The sequence below is a fragment of the Protomyctophum parallelum genome (assembly GCF_964188405.1).
Source record: "Protomyctophum parallelum genome assembly, chromosome: 23".
In the NCBI taxonomy this organism is placed as follows: domain Eukaryota; kingdom Metazoa; phylum Chordata; class Actinopteri; order Myctophiformes; family Myctophidae; genus Protomyctophum; species Protomyctophum parallelum.
This window is the reverse complement of record NC_139715.1, coordinates 8,905,508-8,923,478: the sequence shown is the minus strand read 5'-3', so window position 1 is coordinate 8,923,478 and position 17,971 is coordinate 8,905,508. Positions and strand designations below refer to the sequence as shown.

Below are 17,971 nucleotides of genomic sequence, written 5' to 3'. Positions count from 1 at the left end.
ACTTCTCCCTCCCACAGAGTAATTCCGCCAGGTAAAACTATCAAAGCGAAATTCCTAGTTTGCTCGCTTTATGCAGTCAATGCAGACCCAGCTCCCAGACCCAACTTTGAGAATAGATTAATGGCGATAATTTTTTTGACGCGCGATAATATTCTCGCGTTAACGCAGCACGTTAACGCCGATAACGGCCCAGCATTAATATATATATATATATATTTGCCCCTGAGGCACAAGACCGGTATATGTATCGGACCTCTCGGTATCAGCCGATCATGAGAAAAACAAATCGGTGATCGGTCCCAAAAAAACCTGATCGAAGCATCCCTACATACAGTGTCACACACAAAAGCATCAAAAGGAGCAGATCTACAAGCTCCAAGCTTGTTTGTAGCTAGCCACTTTTCAAATATGAATCCTGAAAAGTAACAGTTTTGGACAGTTTCCTCCCATAAGACGATAATGTACAATATACAACACTATACCCCCCCCCCCCCCCCCCCCCCCAAGCTGTGTCTGTTTAACTGCATGTTTCCTAGCAATTAGTCTACTGAGCGACCATTGTGTGCATCGTCACTGGACAGACATCTTCATAGCTAGCGGCACAATTGTCTAAGTAGTAAATAGGTATTCAAATAAGAACCTTTATTGAAAGGATATCACCTTGAGATGTGTGTGTATTTCCCATCCCAATTATAATTTGACAAAGAAAAAGTCAACAGATTATACTTTTCAGTGTATGATGAAGGAATACTGTTTCAATAGTTCTGGCATTTGAATGCTTTACTTCAGATCGAGAGAGAGAGAGAGAGAGAGAGAGACACACAGAGAGACAGAGAGAGAGAGAGAGATAGAGAGAGAGACACAGAGAGAGAGAGAGAGAGAGAGAGATTATGCAAGATGAGATTGGGTAATATAACATTAATAAAAAATAATTTAGTAAAAAGTCATGGTATTCTTTTCTTTAAAACCTTGAAAAATATGTTTTTTCATTGTGATACAGATAGTGTATGCCACATTAGTTCCATTGATCATCATTATGTCAGGAGTACAATCCTAAAGGTCTGTTTATTCGCAACATAGTAGAGTTGTCCCGATACCATTTGATTTCAGACCGTACGTAATTTTTTGTCCTCGTCGACACGAGTACATTACTTTTGTTGAGTAACCACTTATTTCACCCCCTTTTTCCCATAGATGCATATGGATCTACACTTGTCATTTATGCTTGTAGATCGGCTGTTTTTGCCGATTTTGCTGCAGTGTTGGGTGAGACTTGCTCCCGTTGCATTCGTTCAGCCTAGTGTCAATTGGATGTTTTGGTACTCGGGTCGGAGTATCGGGGCTGGTTCCGAGTACCGAGTACGAGTACTTGAGGGTACCCGATACCAGTATCGGTATCGGAACAACTCTACAACATACCTGTACACGACAGTACTGTTTCCAAAACCACTGGGTCAGGGGTCAAACCACTGGCTCAGGGGTCGTGGACCAATCTTTATGGGTCAAGAGTAAATATATATACTTTCATGTTTCTACAATGTTTGTATTTGTATTATTATTTTTTCTTTTTTCAAAAAGTACTTTTACAATTTGAAATACTGAAAATAGCTAGCAATACAAGCTCAAAACACGTTGCAACGAGATGTGAGCTTCATGCAGATCAGCCATTCTCACAAATATTGGGTTCGGGGGGAAACGTCAACCGTCTCAACGCCAAAACGGTCAGGAAACATGACAGTCACGTGTGTGTCCCCGTTTCCCCCAAATTAGAATAAAGCATCGCTTTCCTCTCGGCGTACATGGGGCTCCGGGAGAGAATGGCGTCGGCGAGACGCGTGGGCAGATAGGGGCAGACGTGGAGGAAGAGAGCGTTGGTGACGGAGGCGGCGACCAGGTACCTGCTCTTAGGACGCCGAGACAAGATGGCGTCCACCATGGCGTCCACCACCGCGTCCACGTTGGTGGATCCGCTCTTGACCGCCGCGGCGGCGCTCTCGGCCAGGCGATCCACGTAGCGGCGGCTGAACGCGTGCTTTCGCTCGTCGTCCAGCTTATCCCAGACGTCCTGGCCCGTTTTCGTCCTGATGATGTTCGTAGCGCTGCCGAAATTTCCCGGCTGGACGATGCACACCTGGATAAGAGTGGAGAAAAGACCACGTTTGAATTGAACGTCTATAAAGACAAGGCGATTCTTGGCCTTTGATTGATCTAACTAAAAACAAAAAAAAAAAAAAACATTAAACTGATTTGTGCTAATCCGATTTGAAACACATTCCTAGGTGGTTTGAAATGTGATTCAAATGTGATTTCTCAAGATGTGTCTCCTAGTACGTAATACGTATTAACAGAGGGAGAACAACGGCGACTGCTGTCCTCGTATAGGTGCTATGGAGGGTAAACAAAGCAGCACATGAATTTGATGTTGACGGACGATCGATGTTCCTCCGCCCACTTTTCGACTATCGGCTCTTCGCCTGCTATCGCCAGTAGTTGCCGGGTCCTCTAGACAAATAATGCACTTCCGAGAAATACGTCAGGCTGTCGCCAGCTGTCAGTATACTCAAATACTGAAGCCTGATCGTACCACAGCGTCACGCCACCGAAAACCGCCAATCTACAAGTTTTACTAACGTAAAGTATGTCGTTCATCGACCCGTACACAGACACTCCTCTCTCTCTCTGTCATTCTAATTAGTCTCATATCACGCAGCTGCGTCTAGATTGTCCCGGCGGATCCTGCCGGGACCCCAGGCTACAAATACCTTGACGCCAAAACTGTCCATTTCCACCCGCAAGCAATCCGCAAACGCCTCGAGTCCTCTCTTAGACACGCTATAGGCTCCCATGTAGAGACAGTTGTAGAACGCCAAGATGCTCGACACGTAGACCATTCGTCCTGGGGTCATAAAACACATACCAAACAACAGTAAGAGGCCCAGCATAGACTAACCTTTTGATGTTACAGTGTTTTTCAACCATTTTCATATCAAGGTCCATGATATATTCTGCATTTGAGCCACATTTGATGAGATTCAGCCTCTCAGACCCAAAACGAAAGATTTTGTCCACAATTCCATGCTGTATTTGGTACCATAGGAGAGAGAACAGGCAACGTTGATCAAAATAGCAATTCTTCTACATTGTCTAATTGTGTACATTTCTTGTAAATTAAGTAATACAAATGTTTAACACTAAATTAACTCTTGAGAGTACGGGTCCATTTGGTTTCATTTTACTCCGGGGACCCCCAGGGGTCATTTAGGTTGTTCCAGGGGGTCCCCAGCTAAATGATAGTTTGGAACCAAATGGACCCTTATGGGCTGTAACTCTGAGAGTGTACAAATGGAAGCAAATGGACATTGATTTGATCTCAGAGATAGAAATGCCATTAAATGGGGGGTCTGTAGCCTAATTAATTTCAAATTGAAATTAACCCATTCTGACCGGGCACCCATTTTGGTGTCAGCATCACGTTATGCTTTAGCTATTTAAAAATAGAAGATCTACAAGCTCATATCGCGCCACCGAGTGGCGCGATACGAGCTTGTAGGTCTGCTATTTTTGAAAAAAAACGAAGAACGACTGACATTTTTTTAATCTGATCTCAGGTCAGAATGAGGTTAATCAGACCAGTGTGTGTCCGGCGGAAACCTCATATGAATCTGATCTCAGGTCAGAATGGGTTAAACGCGTTGAGAATCACTGCCATAGAGCCATACAAATCTTCTCTTATGGCGGTACCTGGCATATCTCTTCAAATGGGAGTCCGCGGGCTAACTAGGTCAATGTGGGGGTCCTTGACATGAAATAGTTTGGGAACCACTGCCTTCTTTGGCTGACCTTTGGTGGCACGGACCATGGGCAGAAAGGCAATGGATGTCCGGATGCAGCCAAATAAGTTGACATCGACCATGTGACTATAATCCTTAATGGTGTTCCATTCCGTCTCGGCCCAGTCAGAGATACCGGCGTTGTTGACAACTGCCCACAATCCTGATGACAGAAAACATTTTTTTTTTACTGGATTCAGTTTTTTTCCCCCAGTTATTTACATTTTTCAGTTAGCAGATCTTTGTATCGCAAACAAAAAGACGTCTTCTGAAGGTACAAGACAAGGTAAAGGTCTGATACGATACCGTACGTGGTATCAGACTGAAAAGCCAAACGTATACCTTTAGTAATTATGACTTAAAATGCACCATGCCCAAGTACAGCATGAAAACAAATCAAGAATCAGAACTAACATTTAACAACACATACAATGCTCAAAACATCAGTCGAGCTTGATTCTGTCATGACGACACTTCGAAGCTCATCTCCATGCAGGCATCAGGTTCTCACTCACCGTTCTCTGGCAGGTTGGCGCGGACGGCCTCCTTCGCCCGCTCCACCTGGTCATCGCTGGTCACGTCCAGCGGGAGCACCTTGAGCAGTGTCGATTTGGACAGCACATTTTTTATTTCGTTTTAGTCATAGTCTTTTGTATACAAAATGACTAAATGTACAGTAGATTTTGTCGCTTGTAGATCTGCTATTTTCAGAGTGCAACCAAGCACAAAATTACTTGTCTTTTACTCCTACTGGATCTCTTCTCCATTAGTCCCCCCCCCCCCCCCCCCCACCCCTAACATTTTAGTCAAATTTTTATTTGTTGACGAAATCGTCAGTAAATTTAGTCAACATAGCTTAGTAATTTCGTCTGGATTTAGTTTTCGTCTGTGAAAGAAATGCAGTCGAGGAACATTTTCCGTCATAGTTTTAGTCAACAAAATAAATCAACACTGACCTTGAGGTGAGTGGAGCAGCTCTTGGCCAGGCTCTGTGCCTCGGGGCCCGCTGGGAACAGACAGCCAGCGAACACCACCAGCCCAGCGGCGTCCAGTCGCTGGGCCAGGTGGTGACCGAAGCCGCTGTCGCAGCCCGTTATCAGCACAGCGTACCTGTTGGCCAACAGAGGTGGAAGCGGGAGTCGTCATCGCCATGCGTGCTGGCTTGTGGTGGACATTTTTGGCAAGGACAGTTTAACTCTGAAAGCGTACAAGGGTCCATCTCGTTCCATTTATGTATGGACATAGTGGTGACCTCTGGGTGGAAGTATTTAGATTTTGGACGAAAGGGTCCAAAATCTTAAGGGCTTATGAATGGGGAGTCAAAGCAAATATAAACTACAGGCTTTCCATTCCTGAAAAGTGAAGCCATTGTTCTGGCGATAATAAAAATGTAAATAAATAATAATAATAATGATGATAATAATGTGCCTAACGATGATGACTGGGAAGACCGAGTAGAAAAGGAGAAAATTGGTGCTTTTTACAAAAAGCAGTTTAGAGCAATTTAGCGGTTTGTTACAATTTGCGGATTAAAAAAAAAGTCCCATTGGAAAGTATTGACAGAAAGTCTACTGTCTGTTGTGAACACCCCAGACGGTTTTTAACCGTTTTGAATCAGTCTTTAGATATTTGATGTGCATTTGATCCGAAGAAATATTGCTTACTTAAGTACACGCATTAACATAAACTTAAAGTAGCAAAAGAAAAGTACTCATCATGCAGAATGTCCCATTTCAGAATCATTATAATTTAGATATAATTAGATTATAATTATTACATTACCTGTCTATCTTTCATTTTATAACTGAATAACTCATTATTATTGTCAAAGATTGTCATATAAGTTGTCATATACAAAAAATGCCTAATAAAAACAGTATTAAAAAAAAAAAAAAGATTATAATTATTGACCATTAACCAATTAAGCAATATTCTTTGAGACACACATACGGATATTTCGGGAAATTCCTTCATGGGGTGAAAACAATGATTACCATTGGATTTGCATTAGGGAATGTTGTTACATTTCATGCGTTGTTTTCGTCATAATGGTGAAGTATTGTAGTGCAGGTGCGACAACCACCAATGTTGTGAAAAATGAAATCAGGACCGCCAAATATACTAAACTTCCGCCAATAATCATATTCTTTGAGTCACACATCCACGTTTTTGTGAGGTCAAACAAAGAATCACGTGATGTTGATCCCCTTCCCCCATTAGGGCAGGACGTCCTAGTATTCACCAATAGCCGATCTACAAGCTCACACAGAAGTTTATGTTTGTGTAGGGCAAAGTTGTTTGTGCACACACACTAAAAGCTGGACATAGGAGGCGCTAGCGCCCCTCAATAAAACGGAATCACAAGATGTATTGATATCGGCTACATGGCGTCTTGCGTCTCCATTTAGTACCCTAAACAAACATTCAAAAAGTCCATAGACTTGCCTGCCACATGACGTGATCTTCAAAAGGCCATGCAATGGAGGCGCTAGCACCCCTCAAATTTGTATACTGTAGTAAGTAAAAGTACTTGCCGGTAGTTACATTACACCACTGCATATCTGTAAGAGGGCCTTCATTGGTGCCCTGCCGGGCATGGTTATACTGTATGCCTATCCTTAACTCTGCCTAACCCTATACCATAGCCTTAACCCACACTAAAACAATGTCTAAACCTAACCAAACTATACTGTACACTAAACCTAACCTTAACACACACTAAAACGATGTCTAAACCTAACAAACTATGCCTACACCTAAACTTAACCTCAAAGAAACTATGCCTTAACCCACACTGTAAGAGATTTCACTGTATTATTACAGTAAATTACTGGCAGCACTGACGGCCGCAATCTACTGTTATTTTACAGTACATCTACTGTAATTCATTTTACAGTAGATACAGTTTTTTCAATTACAGTATATAACTGTAAATTAAATGTAGGCCTATGGTAATTTAACAGCATACCGTTTTTCAATTACAGTACATAACTGTAAATTAAATGTAGGCCTATGGTAATTTAACAGCATACCGTTTTTCAATTACAGTACATAACTGTAAATTAAATGTAGGCCTATGGTAATTTAACAGCATACCGTTTTTCAATTACAGTACATAACTGTAAATTAAATGTGGGTTCATGGTAATTAAACAGCATACTTTTTTTTTCAATTACAGTATATAACTGTAAATTAAATGTCTGTTCATGGTAATTTAACAGCATACCATTTTTTCAATTACAGTATATAACTGTAAATTAAATGTAGGCCTATGGTAATTTAACAGCATACCGTTTTTCAATTACAGTACATAACTGTAAATTAAATGTGGGTTCATGGTAATTAAACAGCATACTTTTTTTTTCAATTACAGTATATAACTGTAAATTAAATGTGGGTTCATGGTAATTTAACAGCATACAGTATTTTCAAATGCAGTAAAAATACAGTACAACTATGGGTTTTACTGTCATTTTACAGTATGTTCCAGTATGCATGTTTTCAATAAAATGTAATAAAAATTAAATTCTTGATATACAACTAATACAAAACACACAGGTATAGATATTCAACACAGTTGGTTTATTATTAAAGCCGCTATTCAACAATAGTCTCAATTAATATCCCCCACCCCCCAAAATAAAAGATAAACTGTTTCAACTTTCAATTAACAAACTGTCATTTAAGATCCTGAATGACAGGACATGGCAAAAACGGCATCTGCATTATAATGCAATATTATTACAGCAGCATCAAGAACAATCTTTTAACAGCATTGTATCAGTCTAGCCAACATGCAAAATACTTCACATGAAAGGTAAAAGCATCATCTGCGTCATACGCAATATTAATATGCAGCATCAATAAAATCATTTTAACAGCAGTGCATCACAGTTGAAGTGCAAATACTTAACATGAAAGGGAGAAATTGGGAAGCGATGGAGAAAGGAAGAGGCCTTGGCTTGGTTTGCATCAAGGAAGCTCTTAGAAGGAAGTGAAGTGGTCACGTGACTGGGCTGCGACATGACACTTTCATGGACACTTTCATGGGAGCCAAACTCACACCAGTAGTGCAACGAATACATGGCAGTGAATGGAGCCGGCTGGACCAGCTCATAACAAACATTATTCATGAACGATTGCGAGCTTTGTCATATAATTGGTTCAGGAATATGAAAGAAGACATAAGTGATATCACACGTTTTTTCCGAGTGGTTGTTTTTCGACTTAATAACTATTTATTTTTATTGAGGTATTTATAGAAGAGCACATAGTACGTTTTCTGCCTGGGCTGCTCTCTGCTCTTTGAAAAAATAAATCACATTAAGTAGTATGCACATCAAAAAATAAGACAGCCTAAAATAACGCGTTATATATATTATTTTATTTTCCAGAAGCGATCACTTTACAAAAGGTCTCAGTCATTCATAAATAATGTTTGTTCATGAGCTGGTCACTGAGCTCTCATTGACTCCAATGCATTCTGCCGAACTTCCGGGTGTAGTTTGGCTCCCATGAAAGTGTCCATGAAGTGTCATGTCGCAGCCCAGTCACGTGACCACTTCACTTCCTTCTAAGAGCTTCCTTGGTTTGCATCGCGTGGCTCCTCAATCAGGAGTTCCTGTAAAACAAACAACAAAAATATTGAGCAAAACAATGTAGCTGCTAAATACATTTAAAAAGGTTCAAAATGAAAAACTTTGAAAGGAGGTATATAATAGAGTTTGCACACCAGTAGTGTAGAGTTACAGACAATGTTGCAGTCAGGTAACAAGTGCCAACCTATAGATCTAAATGGGCCATTCATCTGGTTTTAAAAAGGCTATTCTGGTATACTTGTATATTCTAGAATGTCAAATTCCCAGCTCCTCAAGAGTGATGAGACTCACCTGCTGTTTGTCTGGGTGGTACACAGTAGGGGAGCTACACAATTTGGGTGTATATTGATAAATAATATTTTAAATATTTATAAAATGGATATTTTTCATTTTGGAGTTATGAGGTTTCCTCCCGGCAGCAGAGATATACAATATATCTGAGCTTGGATTACCTATGATGTTTACACCAGCAATAGATACCTTTGAATGAATTCCAGGGTTCTGGAGGCCTCGTCTTGGTACTTGAAGTTGAAAACACCGAAAACAGCAACTCCTGACCCGAATGCCCTCACAGATCACGTGCCCCTCAACACTGATCATCCACTGGCTGTTTGTCATGGACTCATTCCCTGTAAATAGTAAATACAAAGTTTGAAACTAGATTGAGACTACAGAAGTATTTACTATCATGCACATTCATTTGTTTCCATTTTAATAGATGAACAAAATATTTCTCAAAAACATAAAACATTTGGGGGACAAGGGTTAAAAATGATGGAACAGGTTGATCGAAATGTTGTTGCAATAATAAGGTAAATCCTTTGCCTGAAACCTGTGTGAATGCTCTAGTAGACTAGACTATTGGCCCAGCACCCACCCTCAATGTGCATGTAAATAAGTATGCTTTGAAAATGGTACATTTACATTAACATTAACATACATCAGTAGACTGGTAATGTGCTACAGTGCTGCTACAGTAGTATCTGTGACCTACCAATGAATTCCCACTCAAAATCAACCCGTTTTTTCAGCAGTGTGGCTACTTGTGGGTTGACGCTCACTGGCTTCTTCTGCAACAGTTTCCCCGTCTTCTTGGAGACAACCGTTTCAGTGGTGGCCTTGGTACCTCTTTCAGGGTGAATACGGATGAACCATCTATGGGAAAGGAATAAGGAAAATAATTTGTCCAAAATACTATAGGTGGGAGCATTCACAGAAAATAGCAGATCTACAAGCTTACAATGCATCACACTGTGGCATTTTGTACTGTCAGTGTGTAGATTGGATTGATTGATTGATTGATTGAAATATTTATTAACAGTTTGTAGAATTTACAGTACATTTTAAGCACAAACTCAATACAAAGACTGTCAACTGTGAGTGGACGACCCAATTAAGCATTACACTTGTTTACAACAGGGTCCACATTGTTCAATTCATCAAAACATTTAAAGACATACAACCATTTAGAGACATACAAATAGACATTTCTATGTAGCTAAAGAACAGAACAGGAATTCATCATATGGGAAGCAAAAAAGGGAAAATATACAAGCACTGGGAAAATATACAGTGAGGGAAATGGGGTGGGGGGGTGGGGGGGATTCAGATTTTACAGAGGCCAGTTTCAAATTGCAGCCATCCGTAGGTGCCCTTTGAGAGCGGTTTTGAAGGAGTCAAGGGATTCACATGTCTTAATGACTGTTGGTAGGGCGTTCCACATTTTGGTGGCATAGAAGCGAAAATAATTTAGTCCCTTGTTTGTGCCGAATCTGGGTTGTACATGGTTTGTTGCACTCCCTCTGGTGTTGTGGGTGTGGACTTCGTTTACATTAAGGAAGTATTTAGACAGGTACATGGGTATCTTGGTGGTGTATCGAATCTTGTGGACCAGACCCATTGCAAGATGCTGTACTCTGTCGACGACCCTAAGCCATCCCAGCCTGTCAAAGTGGGCAGGGGTGAGGTGGGTTCGGGGGGTGAGGCCAAGTAGGAGCCTGACCAGTTTGTTTTGGGAGGTCTGGAGCCTTGTTTTAAGGGCCTTTGAGGTGCTGTGGTACCAAGAGGTGGATGCATAGTCAAAGAAACCTTGTACCTTGGATATATGCATTAGAGGTTTGGTATAAAAAAAAGCCAAACAAACATTTTACACAACACTGATGATAGTGCTGTGAAACAAGTCTATGAATCTACCTATAAAGGTTTAATCTGAAACACAATATTATTCAATGAAGTTTATGTAGTGTGCGTGGGTACCTGCAGCTCTCTCAGCTACGGGCCTTTGTTAGCCTGAAATTCATTGAAGAGGCCTAATCTTTACCATTACCACTGCTGTTGGGAGGAAACCTCAAAACTCAATTTTTGATGTTTAAAAAAAAAACGTCTGTGTGTAGTTTCGAAAACATTGAACCAATGTAAAGTAGTAAAAAGTGCTTTGGACAAAACCTCTTAACTTCATTGGACCCTCAAAATGTCTGCTAAAGCATCCAACTCCACGACCTCTCCCCCTCTCATGGAAGTAATTGACAATATATAAAGTTACAACACCAACTTTGATAAGGCTGTATTGCTTTGTTTTAAAAATATAAGGTTTTCTTAATTTCCATTTCCTGAAAAATGAATATTTTGGAGTTATGAGGTTTACTCCCGGCAGCAGAGATATACAATATATCTGAGCTTGGATTACCTATGATGTTTACACCAGCAATAGATACCTTTGAATGAATTCCAGGGTTCTGAAGGCCTCGTCTTGGTACTTGAAGTTGAAAATGTAGAACACCGCAAACAGTGCAGCAACTCCTGACCCGAATGCCCTCACAGATCACGTGCCCCTCAACGCTGATAATCCACTGGCTGTTTGTCATGGACTCATTCCCTGTAAATAGTAAATACAGAGTTTGAAATTAGATTGAGACTACAGAAGTATTTACTATCATGCACATTCATTTGATTCCATTTTAATATTTCTCAAAAACATGAAAAATGGCAGTTGCTTGGATTGCAAGGTGGATCTGTATAAGGGCAGGAAATACTTATGGAACAGAAGACTCTCTCTACTTTTCATTTCAGTTTCAGTTGAGCAAGATGTATCTTCACTTAAAATACAATTAAGGCATGGCATCTTCACATGAAGGTTCTACGATTGCCTCATTTTACACAAAGGGCATTTTTTACACAAAAATACATACCAAGCAGAACAAGTCGAGGACTGGCTGGTAGGATGAAATTTCACTCGACGTCATCACTTTTGTTAGACCACTGAAAAGTTAAAATAAATTAGAACAAAAATAATAATGTTGTAGCATGTGTACAATCACAATATTGGACAATACTTGATCAATACTCACATTAGCCAAAATCAGCAGTCCATCTTGGCTTTCTCCTAAATGGGTTGCAAGAAGCTGAATTACATGAAGAGTCAAATCCCCATCCAAGCCCTGGGAAACATTATACACTTTAAATGTTCTGTATGTTTGGAAATGTCTTTGACATCTGCAGAATGAACACACTTAAAAGAAGCATTGGGTGTGCAAATGTGGGTCCTCCTGTGCCTCACTCACATATATGTTAACATATCAGGGCAGAATATGTACACATATGACATGATATCATCTTGCTCACCTATTGATGTTTAAAAGGTTGGTGTGATTATAGATCTGATTGTCAACGTTGGCAAAGTAAGTTGTGTAGCTTGAGCAATGTTGCTAGCAGCTAGCAGATGTTGTTTAAAACATACAAATATAGACTGTAGGCAACTTGCTTACCTTAATATCAGTCTGATTTTCTTCTTCATTATCAGTCTTCTTTCTGCTTCTTCTTTTGTTCTTTTGTGTTGTTTTGTTAGTTTGCTTGGCAAAAAACTGTTGGCTAAAAAGATTACAGAAGGCTCCTTCGAGTCCTTCACTGCATGGCCAACAACAATCAACTGAACTTTGAAGGGAAAACCTGGGTGTTGCCTATTTCCATGTGGCTTTGCATAAAATACTGCATTCTACTGTTAAATTACAGTCTCTAGTAAAATAACGGCATAAGCTGTGAACTGAATGGTCCCTCGGCTATAGACCCTTGTACTGGAGAAGTATAGGCCTATAGTACTCTGACACGCAACAGCAGAGAGAGGGGGGGGGGGGGGGGGGGGGACATGCCTCGCCATTCAATCCATTGAATTGAGCACAGCTGACAGCAATCAGACTAGCACAAAACTGGGAATGAGTATTTTGGTTTATATTTCTTTAAAAAATCATAACTTTTGACAGGAATGTGCTAGAGACTTACTTTCTTTTTTGACAGACTCATAAATTAATGCTTTACAGGTGGGGGGCCGGATTAAAGCATCTCGCGGGCCGGTTCATTAAACACGCCCCTAATTAGATTTAGACACACCCCTAATAAGCATCAGAACCCCCCCATTAGACACGCCCCTAATTTACATAAACCACTCCCACAAAAAAGGAGGTGGGGCTTAAGTTAGCAAGAGGAGGCGGGGCTTAAGTTAGCAAGAGGCCTAAATTAGTGAGAAAAGTTGTGAAAGTCGCACAAATAATCCGAGATCATCACTGCGACCAGGTCGCGGCCCTGATTGCAGCCGTATAGGTTTTGGGCCAAACGGATATACGGTCGCGTTGGTAGCCCTGCACGAATGCCTCGAAATGTGCGACTTTTACGCGAAAGTCGCAGAACAATTCCGAGACCATCACCGCGACCGGGTCGCGGCCCCGATCCCAGCCGTATAGGTTTCGGGCCAAACGGACATACAGTCGTGGCGGTAGCCCTGAACGAAGGCCTACAATTTGCCGACTTTGACGCGCGACAACGCGCTAACGATATAACATTACGGTCTGACGTTCGAATATGTCGGAGAGCTAGCCGAGACGAACGGTTTGGTGTCTTCGATGTACGCCTCCGACAGTCTTACGAAACGTCCTTCACTTTAGCTGTGTGCATCAGACAGCTCATAGACCCATATACTTTAACAGCATTCTGACTGAAAAAGTGAAACAAGACCCCGCCTCCTAGAAAGGTTGCACAACGACGTTCTATAGATCCACGCGTGCGTCTCTGCAAGCTCTATAACATATCCGAAAATCAGACCGGAAGGCCTTACCGTTGTGGCGTTCTAGAGAAGCAAAGGTCTGACATTCAGCGTGCCTACGTCGATGATCGTAAGTCTGTTCGGGATGAGACTTATACCTCTGCGATCACGGCGACGAGACGATCGTCGTGATAGTCTCGGTTTTGTTCTGCGACCTTGGGAACCTCAAATCTAACCCTAGGCTTAAATGGCGAGTCTTTTTGCCGTTATTGGGCACTATTAAGAGTCCCAAAAAATCTAGACCAATGCCATTTTATTCGTCATGGTCTGAATATGGATATTGGGGGGTGTTACATATTTAAAAAAATATTTATCACCCCATTTTTAAGGCATTTGGCCCAAAGGTCACCGTGGCAGTCTTTTGGCTGACCTTTGACCTTTGCAAACGTCGTGGAAATTAGAGACCGCCGCCATTGAATTCGGCATGCTCCAAATATGAAGAATACGTCTAGTGTATGTAGAAAAACATTAAAAAACATGTTTTAAAGTCTGTTTGTGGAGAGGAGAGGAGAGGAGCTCACAGTGACACCTTGCAACAGGTGTGTGTAGTTGCTAATCAAATGTCTTGACACACACACACACACACACACACAGGTGGACCCTGTTGTAAACAAGTGTAATGCTTAATTGGGTCGTCCACTCACAGTTAACAGTCTTTGTATTGACTTGTTTGAAATGTACTGTAATTCTGCAAACTATTAATACATATTTCAATCAATCAATAAATCAAGGCTTTGATGTTCTATGACAAAGTTTAAAATCCATCTCCTTCCAACCTATATGAGTCTAACAGTCTGGCTGCCAACCAGCCAGCCAGTCAGTCTCATCTTCTCTCACACCAACACCAACTGCATGTGCTCTGTCTCTCTCCTCTTCTGTCTTCTAAGGTAAACATGAATAATGTAAATAACAATGTATTCTATCATTTACAGTTACATGTATTTAAATGCATGCATTCAGACCGCTGGGAATATAATTATTGTTATTTTTATTGTTATAGTATTCAAGATCATATATATATGGTCGAGATCCTGTTAGACAGGATACGGAAACAGTCCAAGGGTGCCCATGTATGTAGATGCGTGGTGACAAACCGGATGCAGCTTGCCGCGGAATCGGCCGGGAGCAAACATATTTTATAATAATGATTGATACATTAAGTATCAATCATTAACAGTGCCAGAGTGCCAGAACAAAATGCCAGAAAAAAATTAATTGATGTACAAACACACTGAGATCGATAGATCCATCGATATATAGATGTAGAGATATGAAATACAACTTGTTTTGTCAGAACTTTATTGACAATAAAGTCTCACAGTATGCGGAAGACATCTGACCTGACGTCACAGGTTTGCTGTGACACTGTGACACAGTGTTTTTCTCGAAAAATACACATCGGAAAATTACCAAATTAGTATGAGAATGCTCAGAATATTTACAGCGGTTTGTGAAAAATGGTGTATCGTTTTTTACAAATATTTTTAGCGCACGCTGGTGTTGTGGCATGCATGGTCTAAGGGTCCGACGCATTATGTCGGCTGAGGAATTGTATTCATGGCTATGAGTGACCAGGGACGACGCACCATGTCGTCGAGGCTGACCCAGGACGACACCCATTATCGGATCATGGTTGTGACATGCATCTCTTGTCGGCCCGGGAGGCCCGGGGAATGAGAGGCTGTTGATTTAACAGTATTGTACTGCTACATAACAGGTTCTACTCATATTAGTTAAATAACAGCATACAATGCTAATTTACAGGAAAGGGATGACTGTTTAACAGTATTGTACTGCTAAATAACAGTTTCTACTGATATTAGTTCAATTACAGCATATAATGTTAATTTACAGAATATAATGTTAATTTACAGGAAAGAGATGACAATTTAACAGTATTTTACAATTTGGTGAAAAACAGTAAGATACCGTTGCAAATCCACCCTAATTTTAGGTTACAGTGCACACAAAATCTATGCCTAAACCTAACTTTAAACTGCACAAAAACTATGCCTAAACCTAACCTTAACCCACACCCAACCGGGGGGGGGGGGCGAGTCATCTGAAAAAGAGGTTCTTGTATGTACCTGTAACCCTTCTGTACGCCAGGCCCACCGTCGCTACGCCTGGAAAGCAAACGGGAGACGACCCAGAGCAAGACAGCCGAGACGGAGAGGATGCAAGTGATTAGTCCGAAGAGGAGCATGGTGGCCATGCTGATGCAAACCTCCCTGGAAAAGAGAGAACAAGTGAGTCAAATGAGCAGCATCATCCAAATGTCTGCTGCTGCATTCATATCAGCGTCACACGTGACTTCAGTCAAATGCCACGTATTCTATCTATCTATACACAACAGACAGAAGACTGTCTGTATTACTAGGTAGTGATAGTAGAGAATAGATCCCTCCGTTTCTAGAGGGGCTGTCTCGCCACAGCCAGAGGCATGATCCTCATGACCAGATGCAGCCGGGTTGCATTTCACGTGGGAGCAGTTCCATAGAGCAGTCTTAGAATACTTTGATAATTTTTTCACTTCTTAGACCCTCTATATACTGTACTTAGTAAAAACGGACCCGAGTTGCACTATTACACCAACTCTCTTCACCAAAAATAGCAACAACTCTGCTTATTGTAAACTACTGCTTTGTTAGAATAAAACGTTGTTCCAGGTAAATCTAGAACTCTGTACCAAATGTCTAAAGTAGACGTTTTGTTATGATAAGCGGATGACCGAACCCAAAATGCAAGCCACAAACAGGAAAGTTCAAAATCAAAGTATGTATTAAAGTCCAGGGCAGAACAAAAATGGTAAACAGAGAATGAGTAGTAGCTGTAATCTCAGGAAACTCAGGAGAGCCCAAACATTTCAAGAATACAAAAATAAATACTAAGTCCAAAAGGCAAAACACTACAGAGTACAAGGCAGTAGTTTAAAGAGTCCAAAAAGCAAACCTTAAGTCGAAACAAAACCGAGAACCAGGAACTTCGGGGTACCGCTCAGGGACAATGACAAATGTACTGACAGTGAGTGTTTGTAAAGAGTCCAGTCTAGTGAGCAGGTAAATTGTCAAAGTGTTCACAGGTGGGCTGACGAGGCAGTTGGAGACAGGTGAGTGAAGGGACTGAGTGAGTGGAAAGGAAAGTGGGAGTGGCCAGGGCTGACATGGTCTGTGGGGAGACAGATCCTAACACGTTTCATTTGAAGCAGATCGTCACCGGAGGCAGATACAAAAAAAATAAAGGCTTCTAAGGGCCGATTCATACTCCTATTTTACCGCTGTAGTGCCGAAAACATTTTGGCTCGTCAGAAAATGTCAGTAGCACCGAAGAGAAAACCTATGTTTCTATGTCAGCGGTTCTCAACCTTTATCCTGGCTGCGGACCCCCATCTGAAAATATTTTGTTTCAGGGACCCTCAGAAGCAAAGATTTTAGTTAAAAATGTTCGCTCTGAAAGAATATATATTCAGAGATTTGCACCACATGCATTTGTCGATTGATCAACACAGTCAGTATAGAGTCAGATAATCTATAGGCTGTTGTGCTTGAATTAGTCATAGTAATCCTTTTCATCCTATAACCCATTCTGACCTGAGATCAGATTCATACAAGGTTTCCGCCGGACACACACTGGTCTGATGAACCCATTCTGACCTGAGATCAGATTCTAAAAATGTCAGTCGTTCTTCAATTTTTTTCAAAAATAGCAGACCTACAAGCTCGTATCGCGCCACTCGGTGGCGCGATATGAGCTTGTAGATCTGCTATTTTTCAATAGCTAAAGCACGACATGATGCCAACACCAAAATGGGTGCCCGGTCAGAATGGGATAAGCACCATCACCTTTGTCAGGGCATGGAGAGCAGCCGCAGTAACAGCCTAAACCAGCAGCCGGCCTCCTCACCTCAGCGTTGGACTGGCATCTACGAGTTGACTTGGGCAAGCAGCTCAAGTTTCCAGACCACGTCACAACAACTTCTTTGAGGCCAGACATTGTGCTTTCGTCAGTATCTTCAAGGCAGGAGGATCGCATATCACGGGGGCTGCAAAAAAGAAAGCCATCAAGTCCACCATGGAGGCGGCAGAGAGAGCATCTATAGATGGCTTTGGATTAGGAGGAGTGATCTGTGGGCCAATGCTACTGGGGACACAAGGCCAGGGTCTGATCAACCCTGGTTGGGTCACCTGAGGGAGGGGGTATGATTGTTGAAAGACCCGAAACCCCCTGATGATCTGAGTAACATCACCGAAGATGTGTCCCAGTCTATGGTCCCAGTGTATGCATCTTTCACTCATTTCACTAGCAGGTTGATTGTTTTTCTTTTCTTGAGTTAATTTGAATTAATAAAAAAAAGTATCCTAGAAATATAAACATAAATATAAACAAGTACAGAATTTCAGAAATACATGGCAATTTTAGGTACAATTTTGAACAGGGGGGACGGGGGGGAC

At 41.4% G+C, this 17,971-nt stretch overlaps 1 protein-coding gene across 1 annotated transcript; it reads right to left on the bottom strand.

The window, feature by feature from the left end:
- Nucleotides 1–1,729: 1,729 nt before the first annotated feature.
- Nucleotides 1,730–17,392, bottom strand: LOC310854193 (17-beta-hydroxysteroid dehydrogenase type 6). The gene is made up of 7 exons (XM_083758732.1): nucleotides 17,363–17,392; nucleotides 15,608–15,751; nucleotides 4,787–4,940; nucleotides 4,346–4,424; nucleotides 3,841–3,993; nucleotides 2,763–2,896; nucleotides 1,730–2,131 (listed from the first exon to the last, which is right to left on the bottom strand). Exons 2-7 carry the CDS (start codon nucleotides 15,733–15,735, stop codon nucleotides 1,739–1,741), a joined length of 1,041 nt encoding a protein of 346 aa, XP_083614858.1. The 5' UTR covers nucleotides 15,736–15,751; nucleotides 17,363–17,392; the 3' UTR covers nucleotides 1,730–1,738.
- Between the last annotated feature and the right edge of the window lie 579 nt (nucleotides 17,393–17,971).

Bases quoted from the DNA above. Each gene is read 5' to 3' on its own strand.
- LOC310854193 (XM_083758732.1), bottom strand. From the start codon at position 15,735: ATGGCCACCATGCTCCTCTTCGGACTAATCACTTGCATCCTCTCCGTC. The intron at 4,425-4,786 runs GTCAGTGTTGAT...ACACTGCTCAAG, and splicing joins GCTGCTCCACTCACCTCAAG to GTGCTCCCGCTGGACGTGAC. The intron at 3,994-4,345 runs GTGAGTGAGAAC...TTCTGTCATCAG, and splicing joins CGCCAACCTGCCAGAGAACG to GATTGTGGGCAGTTGTCAAC.